At 48.6% G+C, this 12188-nt stretch overlaps 1 protein-coding gene across 1 annotated transcript in view; it reads right to left on the bottom strand.

Moving 5' to 3' along the window:
• The window catches only part of LOC144676027 (disintegrin and metalloproteinase domain-containing protein 19-like), a gene marked incomplete at its 3' end in the record, with an annotated part of 87368 nt that overhangs the window by 41339 nt on the left and 33841 nt on the right, over positions 1-12188 (bottom strand). Inside the window, exons 4-5 of the mRNA XM_078536550.1 lie at positions 6372-6448; positions 4554-4737 (exon numbers count right to left, since the gene is read on the bottom strand). Of these exons, the coding sequence (XP_078392676.1) occupies positions 4554-4737; positions 6372-6448 (261 nt within the window). The remainder of the gene's footprint in view (positions 1-4553; positions 4738-6371; positions 6449-12188) is intronic.

Genomic DNA, 12188 nt, shown 5'->3' with positions numbered 1-12188 from the left:
AGCGATTTTCCAATCCTCTGGGACCCTCCCTGACTCCAGTGATTCCTGAAAGATCACCACTAACGCCTCCACTATCTCTTCAGCTATCTCCTTCAGAACTCCGGGGTGTAATCCATCTGGTCCAGGTAATTTATCCGCCTTCAGACCTTTCAGTTTTCCTAGCACCTTCTCCTTGGTAATGGCCACCATACTCACCTCTGCCCCCCGATTCTCTTGAACTTTGGGGATGTTACTCGTGTCTTCCACTGTGAAGACTGACGCAAATACCTATTCAGTTCCTCCGCCATTTCTTTGTTCCCCACTACTACTTCTCCAGCGTCATTTTCCAGCAGCCCAATGTCCACTTTTGCCTCTCTCTTACCCTTTATATATCTAAAAAAACTCTTGCAATCTTTTTTTATATTACTGGCTAGTTTACCCTCATATTTAATCTTCTCCCTCCTTATTTCTTTTTTAGTTGTCCTCTGTTGGTCTTTGTAGGCTTCCCAATCCCCTGGTTTCTCACTGCTCTTCGCCGCATTGTATGCTTTCTCTTTAGCTTTTATGCTGTCCCTGACTTCCCTTGTCAGCCATGGTTGCCTCGTCCTCCCTTTAGTGTGCTTCTTCTTCCTAGGGATGAATTTTTGCTGTGTCTCCCAAATTACTCCCAGAAACTCCTGCCATTGCTGTTCCACTGTCTTTCCTGCTAGGCTCATCTCCCAGTCAATTCTGGCCAGCTCCTCCCTCATGCCTCTGTAGTTGCCTTTATTCAACTGTAATACCGTTACATCTGATTCCAGCTTTCTCCTCTCAAATTGCAGGGTAAATTCTATCATATTATGGTCAGTTCCTCCTAAGGGTTCCTTCACCTTAAGCTCCCTTATCAAATCTGCCTCATTACACATCACTAAATCTAGAATTGCCCGTTCCCTAGTGGGCTCCATCACAAGCTGCTCCAAAAAGCCATCTCGTAGACATTCCACAAATTCCTTTTCTTGGGATCCACTACCAACCTGATTTTCCCGGTCTACCTGCATATTGAAATCCCCCATGAACACTCTAACCTTGCCTTTCTTACACGCCTTTTCTATCTCCTGGTGTATCTTGTGCCCCACATCCTGACTACTGTTCGGAGGCCTGTACATAACTCCCATTATGGTTTTTTTACCTTTGCGGTTCCTCAACAATAGATTCTACATCATCTGACCCTACGTCATTTCTTGCTATCGATTTAATTTCATTTCTTACTAACAAAGCAACCCCACCCCCTCTGCCAACCTGCCTATCTTTTCGATAGGATGTATATCCTTGGATATTTAGCTCCCAGTCCTGATCCCCTTGCAGCCATGTCTCCGTAATGCCCACCACATCATACCCGCCAACTGCAATCTGCGCCACAAGCTCATTTACCTTATTTCGTATACTGCGTGCATTCAGATATAACACCTTCAGTCCTGTATTTCCCAACCCCTTTCTCATTGTCGTCCCTTTATCTGATGTGCTTGAAGTTAGATTCCTAGCCCTTTCCAAACACTCTGTCCTATTTTGTGTTCTGAGGTCAGGAGCTGAGTGGCCCTGGCGGAACCCAAACTGGGCATCAGTGAGCAGGTTATTGCTAACCAAGTGCCGCTTGATAGCCCTGTTGATGACCCCTTCCATTACTTTACTGATGATGGAGAGTAGACTGATGGGGCGGTAATTGGCCGGGTTGGATTTGTCCTGCTTTTTTTGTACAGGACATACCTGGGCAATTTTCCACATAGCCGGGTAGATGCCAGTGTTGTAGCTGTACTGGATCAGCTTGGCTAGGGGGCACGGCAAGTTCTGGAGCACAAGTTTTCAGTACTAGTGCCGGAATATTGTCAGGCCCCATAGCCTTTGCAGTATCCAGTGCCTTCAGCCGTTTCTTGATATCACGTGGAGTGAATTGAATTGGTTGAAGACTGGCATCTGTGATGCTGGGGACATCCGGAGGAGACTGAGATGGATCATCCACTCAGCACTTCTGGCTGAAGATTGTAGCAAATGCTTCAGCCTTATCTTTTGCACTGATAGAAACATAGAAACTAGGAGCAGGAGTAGACCATTCGGCGCTTCAAACCTGCTCCGCCATTCATTATGATCATGGTTGATCATCCAACTCTATAGCCTGCTCCCGCTCTCTCCCCATGATCCCGTTCACCCCAAGAGCTATATTTAACTCCTTCTTGAAAACATATAATGTTTTGGTCTCAACTACTTTCTGTGGTAACGAATTCCACAGGTTCACCACTCTCTGGTTGAAGAAATTTCTCCTCATCTCAGTCCTAAATGGTCTACCCCATATCCTCAGACTGTGACCCCTGGTTCTGGACTCCCCCACCATCGGGAACATCCTTCCTGCATCTACCCTGTCTAGTTCTGTTAGAATTTTATAGGTTTCTATGAGATCCCCCCTCATTCTTCTGAACTCCAGTGAATATAATCCTAATCGACTCAATCTCTCCTCATATGTCAGTCCCGCCATCCCAGGAATCAGTCTGGTAAACCTTCGCAGCACTCCCTCTATAGCGAGAACATCCTTCCTCAGATAAGGAGACCAAAACTGCACACAATATTCCAGGTGTGGTCTCACCAAGGCCCTGTACAATTGCAGCAAGACATCCCTGTTCCTGTACTCGAATCCTCTGGCTATGAAGGTCAACATACCATTTGCCTTCTTTACCGCCTGCCGCACCTGCATACTTACCTTCAGCGACTGGTGTACGAGGACACACAGGTCTCATTGCACATTCCCCTCTCTCAATTTATAGCTATTTAGATAATAATCTGCCTTCCTGGTTTTGCTATCAAAGTGGATAACCTCACATTTATCCACATTATACTGCATCTGCCATGCATTTGCCCACTCACTCAGCTTGTCCAAATCACACTGAAGCATCTCTGCCTCCTCCTCACAGCTCACCCTCCCACCCAGCTTTGTGTCATCTGCAAATTTGGAGATATTACATTTAATTCCCTCATCTAAATCATTAATATATATTGTGAATAGCTGGGGTCCCAGCACCAATCCCTGCGGTACCCCACTAGTCACTGCCTGCCATTCGGAAACAGACCCGTTTATTCCTACTCTTTGTTTCCTGTTTGCCAACCAGTTTTCTATCCATCTCAATACACTATCCCCAATCCCATGTGCTTTAATTTGACACGCTAATCTCTTATGTGGGACTTTGTCGAAAGCCTTCTGAAAGTCCAAATAAACCACATCCACTGGCTCCCCCTCATCAACTCTACTAGTTACATCCTTGAAAAATCCCAGTAGATTTGTCAAGCATGATTTCCCTTTCGTAAATCCATGCTGATGTGCTGGGCTCCTCCATCATTGAGGATGGGGATATTTATGGAGGCTCCTCCTCCAGTGAGTTGTTTAATTGTCCACCACCATTCACAACTGGATGTTGCAGGACTGCAGAGCTTAGATCTGATCTGTTGGTTGTGGGATCGCTTAGCTCTGTCTATCACTTGCTACTTATGCTGTTTGACACAAAAGTAGTCCTGTGTTATAGCTTCACCAGGTTGACATCTCATTTTTAGGTATGCCTGGTGCTGCTCCTGGCATGCCCTCCTGCACTCTTCATTGAACCAGGGTTGATCCCCTGGTTTGATGGTAATGGTAGAGTGGGGGATATGCCGGGCCATACCACATTGTGTTTGAGTACAATTCTGCTGCTGCTGATGGCCCACAGCGCCTCATGGACGCCCAGTCTTGAGTTGCTAGATCTGTTTGAAATCTATACCATTTAGCATGGTGGTAGTGCCACACAACACGATGGAGGGTATCCTCAATGTGAAGACAGGACTTCGTCTCCACAAGGACTGTGCGGTGGTCACTCCTACTGACACTGTCATGGACAGATGCATCTGTGGCAGGCAGGTTGGATCAAGTATGTTTTTCCCTCTTGTTGGTTCCCTCACCATCTGTCGCTGACCCAGTCTAGCAGCTATGTCCTTTAGGACTCGGCCAGCTCGGTCAGTAGTGGTGTTACTGAGCCACTCTTGGTGATGGACATTGAAGTCCCCCACCCAGAGTACATTCTGCACCCTTGCCACCCTCAGTGCTTCCTCCAAGTGGTGTTGAACATGGAGGAGCACTGATTCATCAGCTGAGGGAGGGCGGTACATGGTAATCAGCAGGAGGTTACACACACAAACACTCACACACACTGATACTGTCACACACACGCACACTCTCACACTCATACACACACACTCACACACTCACTCTCACTCTCACACACACACACTCACTCTCACTGACCAATCTGTGCCCTCCAACGCCAGCACTGATTGATCAGCGACCCCCAATAACCCTCCCAACACTCTCACTGACCAATGGCCTTGCCACAGCTCATGGCTCCTTCTACATCTTTGACCCATATCTGAATCTCTGCCCCCCCAGCCTGCCCCCACTGCCTATCTCTGGCTCCTCCCCCTCTCTGGCTCCTCCCCCTCCCTGGCTCCTCCCCCTCTCTGCCCCCCCCACACCCCGCCCAAGTTTCTGATCCAATCACCTCCCTTGGTGATGTGACTCTCACCCTGAGATGTTGATGAACAAACTCATTGACCATGTCGATTCCTGATTGGCTGTTGAGGTGGTGTCCACAGGTTCCTGTCCTGATTGGTAGATGTTCTGTCCTATAGATGATGTGATGTTGACTATCTCTGTCTCTGATTGGTTGCAGGTAGTAACTGTCATTCGTGTCCACGACCACAATCCCACTACATTATGGAATAATAACAACTTGCATTTATATAGCACCTTGGACATACAAAACCCACAGTCAAATGACCAATAGGAACCTCTGTAACCAAACAGATTGGAAATGTCACTCAGACCTGTCCTCTGACCAAACCCAACATCCAGCTGACCTCTGACCTTGAACTGACCCTTTGAACTATGACCCTGAACCTGGACATAGTGCACTGACCCGTGACCCTGCCCCCTAACCCTCAGTACTGACCCTGACCCTCTGCACTGACCCCTGATCTTGCACTCTGACCCTCTGCACTGACCCCTGATCTTGCACTCTGACCCTCTGCACTGACCCCGATCTTGCACTCTGACCTTCTGCACTGACCCCTGAGCTTCTAAGCCTCTGACCCTCTGCTCTTTGCACTAATCACCGCCCTCAACCACCCCACTAACCATTAACCCCCAACCCTGGGGTTCCCCGACCTGGATCCCCCACCCTGCCCACTGACCCACCACCCTGCCCACTGACCCCACCGCCCTGCCCACTGACCACCCCCGCCCTGCCCACTGACCCCACCCGCCCTGCCCACTGACCCCCACCGCCCTGCCCACTGACCACCCCCACCCTGCCCACTGACCCCACCCGCCCTGCCCACTGACCCCCACCGCCCTGCCCACTGACCACCCCCACCCTGCCCACTGACCCCACCCGCCCTGCCCACTGACCCCACCACCCTGCCCACTGACCCCACCACCCTGCCCACTGACCACCCCCACCCTGCCCACTGACCCCACCACCCTGCCCACTGACCACCCCCACCCTGCCCACTGACCACCCCCACCCTGCCCACTGACCACCCCCACCCTGCCCACTGACCCCACATCCCTGCCCACTGACCCCACATCCCTGCCCACTGACCCCACCACCCTGCCCACTGACTCCACCACCCTGCCCACTGACCCCACCACCCTGCCCACTGACCCCACCGCCCTGCTGCCCACTGACCCCACCGCCCTGCCCACTGACCCCACCGCCCTGCCCACTGACCACCCCCACCCTGCCCACTGACCACCCCCACCCTGCCCACTGACCCCACCGCCCTGCCCACTGACCCCACCACCCTGCCCACAGACCCTCCCCACCCTGCCCACTGACCCTCCCGCCTTGCCCACTGACCCCACCACCCTGCCCACTGACTCTCCCGCCTTGCCCACTGACCCCACCACCCTGCCCACTGACCACCCCCATCCTGCCCACTGACCACCCCCACCCTGCCCACTGACCACCCCCACCCTGCCCACTGACCACCCCCACCTTGCCCACTGACCCCCTCCACCCTGCCCACTGACCACCCCCACCTTGCCCACTGACCACCCCCACCTTGCCCACTGACCCCCTCCACCTTGCCCACTGACCCCCTCCACCTTGCCCACTGACCCCCTGATGCCCAAACCTCCTGGCAGTGACCCCTGACCCTTCACATCATCCTGCAATAACACTGACCTCTCAATTTAAGGATGTTGAATTTTCCCCAATGAGGCTTCATGTCTAAACCAACCCCAACGTGCCAAAGACCTGTTACATGATTGGATGCACCCTGCCCTCTGCCCTCTGCCCCAAGATCGTATCGCCCTGACAACCTCCAGGTTGCGTTCTCACCTGAGGCCGGAACAGAGACTGACTGCCAGCCAAGACTCCTGATAACCCCTCACCTGGCCGTGGTACAGACAGTGTTCCTGTAGACACACAACACACACCATCAGACATCAATCTTCAATTCTATTGCTTACCTCACCTTAATCATTCCTGTCCCAGGACCTCATGACCCAGCATATCCCCCACTCTACCATTATCATCAAGTCAGGGGATCAACCCTGGTTCAATGAATAGTGCAGGAGGGCATGCCAGGAGCAACACCAGGCATACCTAAAAATGAGGTGTCAACCTGGTGAAGCTATAACACAGGACTACTTGCATGCCAAACAGCATAAGCAGCAGGTGATAGACAGAGCTAAGCGATCCCACAACAAACAGATCAGATCTAAGCTCTGCAGTCCTGCCACATCCAGTTGTGAATAGTGGTGGACAATTAAACAACTCACTGGAGGAGGAGGCTCCACAAATATCCCCATCCTCAATGATGGAGGAGCCCAGCACAGCAGTGCAATTGATAAGGCTGAAGAATTCACAACAATCTTCAACCAGAAGTGCCGAGTGGATGATCCATCTCAGCCTCCTCTGGAACCTCATTACAGCCTTGGTTCAAACATGGACAGAAGAGCTGAACTCCCGAGGTGAGGTGAGGTGAGAGTGACTGCCCTCGATATGAAGGCAGCATTTGGAACATGGGACTTAGGAGCAGAGTAAGGGGATGCGTGGAGAGGAGGCTGCATGTGTGTGAGACGTAGACTGAGGGTGTCGTTGGATAATTGCTGGTGCAGAGGGATAAGAGGGGTAAGTGGCCCCCTTTTCTCCCTGTTTTTAGCCTCCAGTAGCTTTTATAAGATACAAACTGCATTCCAGAAATAGAGGGTCAGCTCGAGACAGTGGTGAGAGTTTGAAGAGTTCAGGGGGCTGAGGGTTTGGGTGCAGAACATTCCAAAGAAAGGTGAAGTGTGAACTAATCACAAAGATGACAAGTAATTAGTGAGTATTTTCTATTTTCCCTCTTATCGAAACTAGGGATTTTAAATCAGATTAAGTATAATGTTAATTAATTCGGATCTTCTGAAACTTGAGTAATTTATGTGTGAGGGTTTTTTGCAATAGGAATGTTTGTTTGCAGCACTAAAACGTTTTTAGTACTAGTGGTGTTTATTAGTCATAAATGAATTAACAGCTTATAAAGCTGGGAGGGCAGGTGATGTGTGAAGGCTGCAGCCTGTGGGAGCTCCTGGATAACATTGTGATCCAGAGCAAAACACGTCGGCAGTAAATGTTTGCAGCTCGAGGAACTTCAGCTCAGAGTCACTGAGCTGGAGGCTGAGCTGCAGACACTGCGACACATCAGGGAGGGAGAAAGTTACCTGGGTGCTTTATACCAGGAGACAGTCACACCACTGAGGACAGGGTCTTCTGATTTGTTTGGTGGCCAGGGACAGGAGGGTGTGGCTGCGAGTAAGGCAGGTAAGGGGACCCAGGAGATAGAAGTGGAGAAGCCTTGGCCCTTGCCATGTCCAACAGGTTTGGGGTTCTCTCAGCTTGTTTGGATGAGTGGGGGCTGCAGGCTGGATGAGCAAACTGACCATGGGACAGGAAGCCATCCCAGTGTGGGGCTTAGTAGCAATGTCGTGGTAGTTGGGGGCCAGTATAGGCAGGGGGATTGACACTGTTCTCTGCAGCTGAGAGTGGGAGTACAGTTGGCTATGTTGCCTGCCCAGTGCCAGGGTTCAGGACATCTGCTCAGGGCTGGAGAGGAACCTGCAGTGGGAGGGGGAGGATCCAGTCATCATGGTCCATGTAGGTACCAATGGCATTGGTAACAAGGAAAGGGGGAGGCGATGGTATAGTGGGATTGTCACTGGGCTGGTAATGCAGAGACCCAGGTTCAAATCGGCAGATGGTGGAATTTAAATTCAATAAAAATCTGGAATTAAAAGTCTAATGATGACCATGAAACCATTGTTGATTGTTGTAAAAACCCATCTGGTACACTAATGTCCTTTAGGGAAGGAAATCTGCCGTCCTTACCTGGTCTGGCCCACATGTAACTCCAGAGCAAGGGCAATTATGGATGGTCAATAAGTGTTGGCCTAGTCAGCAGTGTCCCTACCAACAACTGCAGCTAGGAGCTAAATTCAAAAGCAGAACCTCAAAGGCCACAAGCAATTTGGCACAGGGTAAACCAGATTGGTGTGGGAGAAATGGATTTTGATTCATAGGGGGCACCAGTACAGGGGGGAAATGGGAGCTGTACCACTGGGGTGGGCTTCACCTGAACCATGCTGAGACCAGGGTTCTGGGGAGTCGTATAACTTGGGTGGTAGAGAGGCCTTTAAACTAAACAGTGGGGGAAGGAATCACCTGAGAGGAGATGGGGTAAATCAAAGGGTAATAAAGAGGTAGTAGAGCAGGGTAAGGGTTTGGGTTAATATACCCAGGCTGAGGCAGGCAGAGTACACCAGCAAATAAAACCAGAGATCGCAAATATGGTGAAAAGACAAAATGGGTGAATAGTTAGCACAGGGAGAAATATGTATGATCTGATAGCCATTACAGAGATAATTGCAGGGTGACCGAGGCTGGGACCTGAATATTGAAGGGTATTTGGCATTTTGGTAAGATAGTAAACTAGGAAAATGTCATTTGTAGTGAGAGATGACCTTAGCTCGAAAGGGCAAGACGTAGAATCAGTTTGGCTAGAGCTAAGAAATAGAAAAGCTAAGAGATCACTTTGTGGGAGTAGTTTATCAGCCCCTAACAGTAGTTATACTGTAGGACAGAATATATAGGAAAAAATAAATGGGGTGTGTAAGAAAGGTACTGCGATAGTCAAGGGTGACTTTCATCCACATGTAGATTGGATGAATCAGACTGGCAAAGGTAGCCTGGAAAGTGAGTTCAGAGTGTATTCAGGACAGTTTTTCAGAGCCAACCAGGGAGCAGGCTAATCTAGACCTGTTAATGAGCAATGAGACAGGATTAATCAATAACCTGATGGTGAAGGAGCCTCTTGGCAACAACAATCATAACATAATAGAATTTCATGTTCAGTTTGAAGGTGAGCAATGTGGGTCTAAGACTAGTGTTTTAACCCTGAATAAAGGTAATTATTAGGGTATGAAAGCAAATCTAGCTCAAGTGAACTGTGAAACCAGTTTAAAAGCTAAGGCAGTAAAAGATGCTGAGGCAGATTTTTAAAGAGATTTTGAATAACTCTCAGCAAAGATTTATCCTAGTGGCAAAGAAAGGCTCTTTGAGAAGGATGCATTCATCCATGACTGAATAAAGAGGTTAGGGTTCGTATCAAATTGAAAGAAACACTGCACAAATTCGCAAAGACTAGCGGTAGGTCAGAAGACTGGTCAGACTTTGAGAAGCAGCAAAGACTGACTGAAACAAAAAGGAAGCAGAAAGCTGAATGAGAGAGCAAGCTAGCAATATAAAGCAGGCAGTAAGAGTTTCTACAAGTATTTAAATAGAAAAAGAGTAACTAAAGCAAGTGTTGGTCTTCTAGGGAGTGAGGGTGGAGAACTGATAATGGAAAACAAGGGAACAGCGGAGGTGGTGAACAGGTTTTTTGTGTCTGTCTTCATTGTAGAAGACTTAGAAAACTTCCCAAAGATACATGAAAATCAAGGGGTGAATGGGAGGGAGGAACTTAAAACAATCACCATCACCAGGGAAAAGGTACTGGGGAAATGATTAGACCTAAAGGCTGACAAGTCCCCAGGATAAGAGGGCCTGCATCCGAGGGCCTTAAAACAAGTGGAGATTCTCAAAAGGTTGGAGTGGATTTGAACACAGCTAATGTAATGCCTTTACTCAAGAAAGGAGAGAGACAGAAAGCAAGAAACTACAGGCCAGTTAGCAGAACATCGGTCATCGGGAAATCACTAGAATCCATTATTGAGGAGGCTGGAGCAGGATACTTAGAAAATCATAGCGTGATCGGGCAGAGTCCACATGGTTTTGTGAAAGAGAAACCGTGTTTTACTCATCTATTAGAGTTCTTTGAGGAAGCAACAAACAAGGTGAATAAAGGGGGACCTGTAGATGTGGTGTATTTTGTTAGGAAATAGACAGTTTAAGTAAGTTATGTGCATTTGTGTGTGTTAGGAATAAGCTGTAGCTTTAGGGTGAAGTTATATATTCGATTGGATGCAGTAGGTTTTAGGCTTGGTTTGTGCGCCTGCATTTTAATGAGATTCACAACTCGAAGGGATGAAGTGAAGTGAAAACAAACGCAAGGTCGACAAAAAACCTCTGCTGTTGCCTAGCAACAAGGGTCCAGAGAGAGGGGCCCCACAGAGACACAGAAAAGTAGAAAAAGCAGTTTTAGTTGAGTTGAAGCCAGGATTGCAGAGGCTGGAGAGCAGAGGGAACTGCAAGGAGCCTAAAAGCAGGGAGTGGAAGAGGAGAGTGTCAAGAGGACCCTTCTATTCAAAGGACTAACAGGAACCTGGAAAAGGGCCTGTTAAGTGAAGTTAAAAGTAAGAGGCAGAGAGAAAGGCTCTGAGCTTAAAGGCAGAAAGCTGAAGGACACAGAGTTAAAGTGAGATATGATTTTTTAAAAATTCATTAATGGGATGTGGGCATCACTGGCTAAGCCAAGATTTATTGCCCATTTAACAGTTAACCATACTGGTGTGAGTCTGGACCAGGTAAGGACAGCAGATTTCCCTCCCTAAAGGACATTAGTGAACCAGATGGGTTTTTACAACAATCGACAATGGTTTCATGGTCACCATCAGACTTTTAATTCCAGATTTTTATTGAATTCAAATTCCACCATCTGCCGATTTGAACCTGGGGCCCCAGAGCATGACCCTGGGTCTCTGGATTACCAGCCCAGTGACAATCCCACTACACCATCGCCTCCCTCCAGGAGGGAGAAAACAGACGATCCAGGGAGATCGCTGAAGGACTGTAGCTCTTTACTACAGGCACACGAGGCAGTGGGGTTCTGCTGGTACGGCTGAGTCAGCGACACAGAGTACGTGGAAGGAAGTTTGAATACATGTGGTGACCCAGGGGAGTGGAACAGCAGAAGGAGAGTTCACAACCCTGGAGGTGAACCCTTGCGGAAGGCGTCTGAGAGACCTCAGCTTGGGAGAAGATTCCAAAGCAGGTTCTTAGAGAGTGGAGATTAGAAACCCCCATGTGAAAGACGGAGTTCAGTGAGACCGGTTGACTCACAGTGTGACTGGTGTCTGGGGGGAGTTGATGAGTGATTTGAGGTGGTATCTGTCACTTGGTTTCAGAGTGTGGTGTGTCTGAGCACAGGTCACCGAGTAGTTTACATGGACTATGTACTTACTTCAAGAGTATAAGATAACTCTTGTAACTTGTGTTATCCTGACAAATCTGTATCTATCTGTAAAGGTATGGTTGTGTGTGGGTAAAGGGGTAATGTAATATAATTCATCTTTGCTTGTTGAATAAATGTTTTATTCTTTTGTTAATGTTCATCAGCAGACCCGTGTGCCTCTGTTCAGTAGCTACTCTCCACGTATCTAAACAAACAAATAAAAGTTAGGATCTATCAAGCTGGGTTCTGCTCCGGGATCAGGTTTGTCCAGGGTAACCTCGACTGGGATCGTAATGATATAATATAAAAGCAAAATACTGTGGATGCTGGAAATCTGAAATAAAAACAGAAACTGCTAGAAAAATTCAGCAGGTCTAACAGCATCTGTGGAGAGAGAAACAGAGTTAACTGAATAGGTACTTTGCGTCAGTCTTCACAGTGGAAGACACGAGTAACATCCCCAAAGTTCAAGAGAGTTGGGGGGCAGAGGTGAGTATGGTGGCCAT

This window comes from Cetorhinus maximus, unplaced genomic scaffold (genome assembly GCF_964194155.1).
Source record: "Cetorhinus maximus unplaced genomic scaffold, sCetMax3.hap1.1 HAP1_SCAFFOLD_1300, whole genome shotgun sequence".
Taxonomy (NCBI): domain Eukaryota; kingdom Metazoa; phylum Chordata; class Chondrichthyes; order Lamniformes; family Cetorhinidae; genus Cetorhinus; species Cetorhinus maximus.
This window is presented reverse-complemented; position numbering and strand designations above follow the sequence as displayed.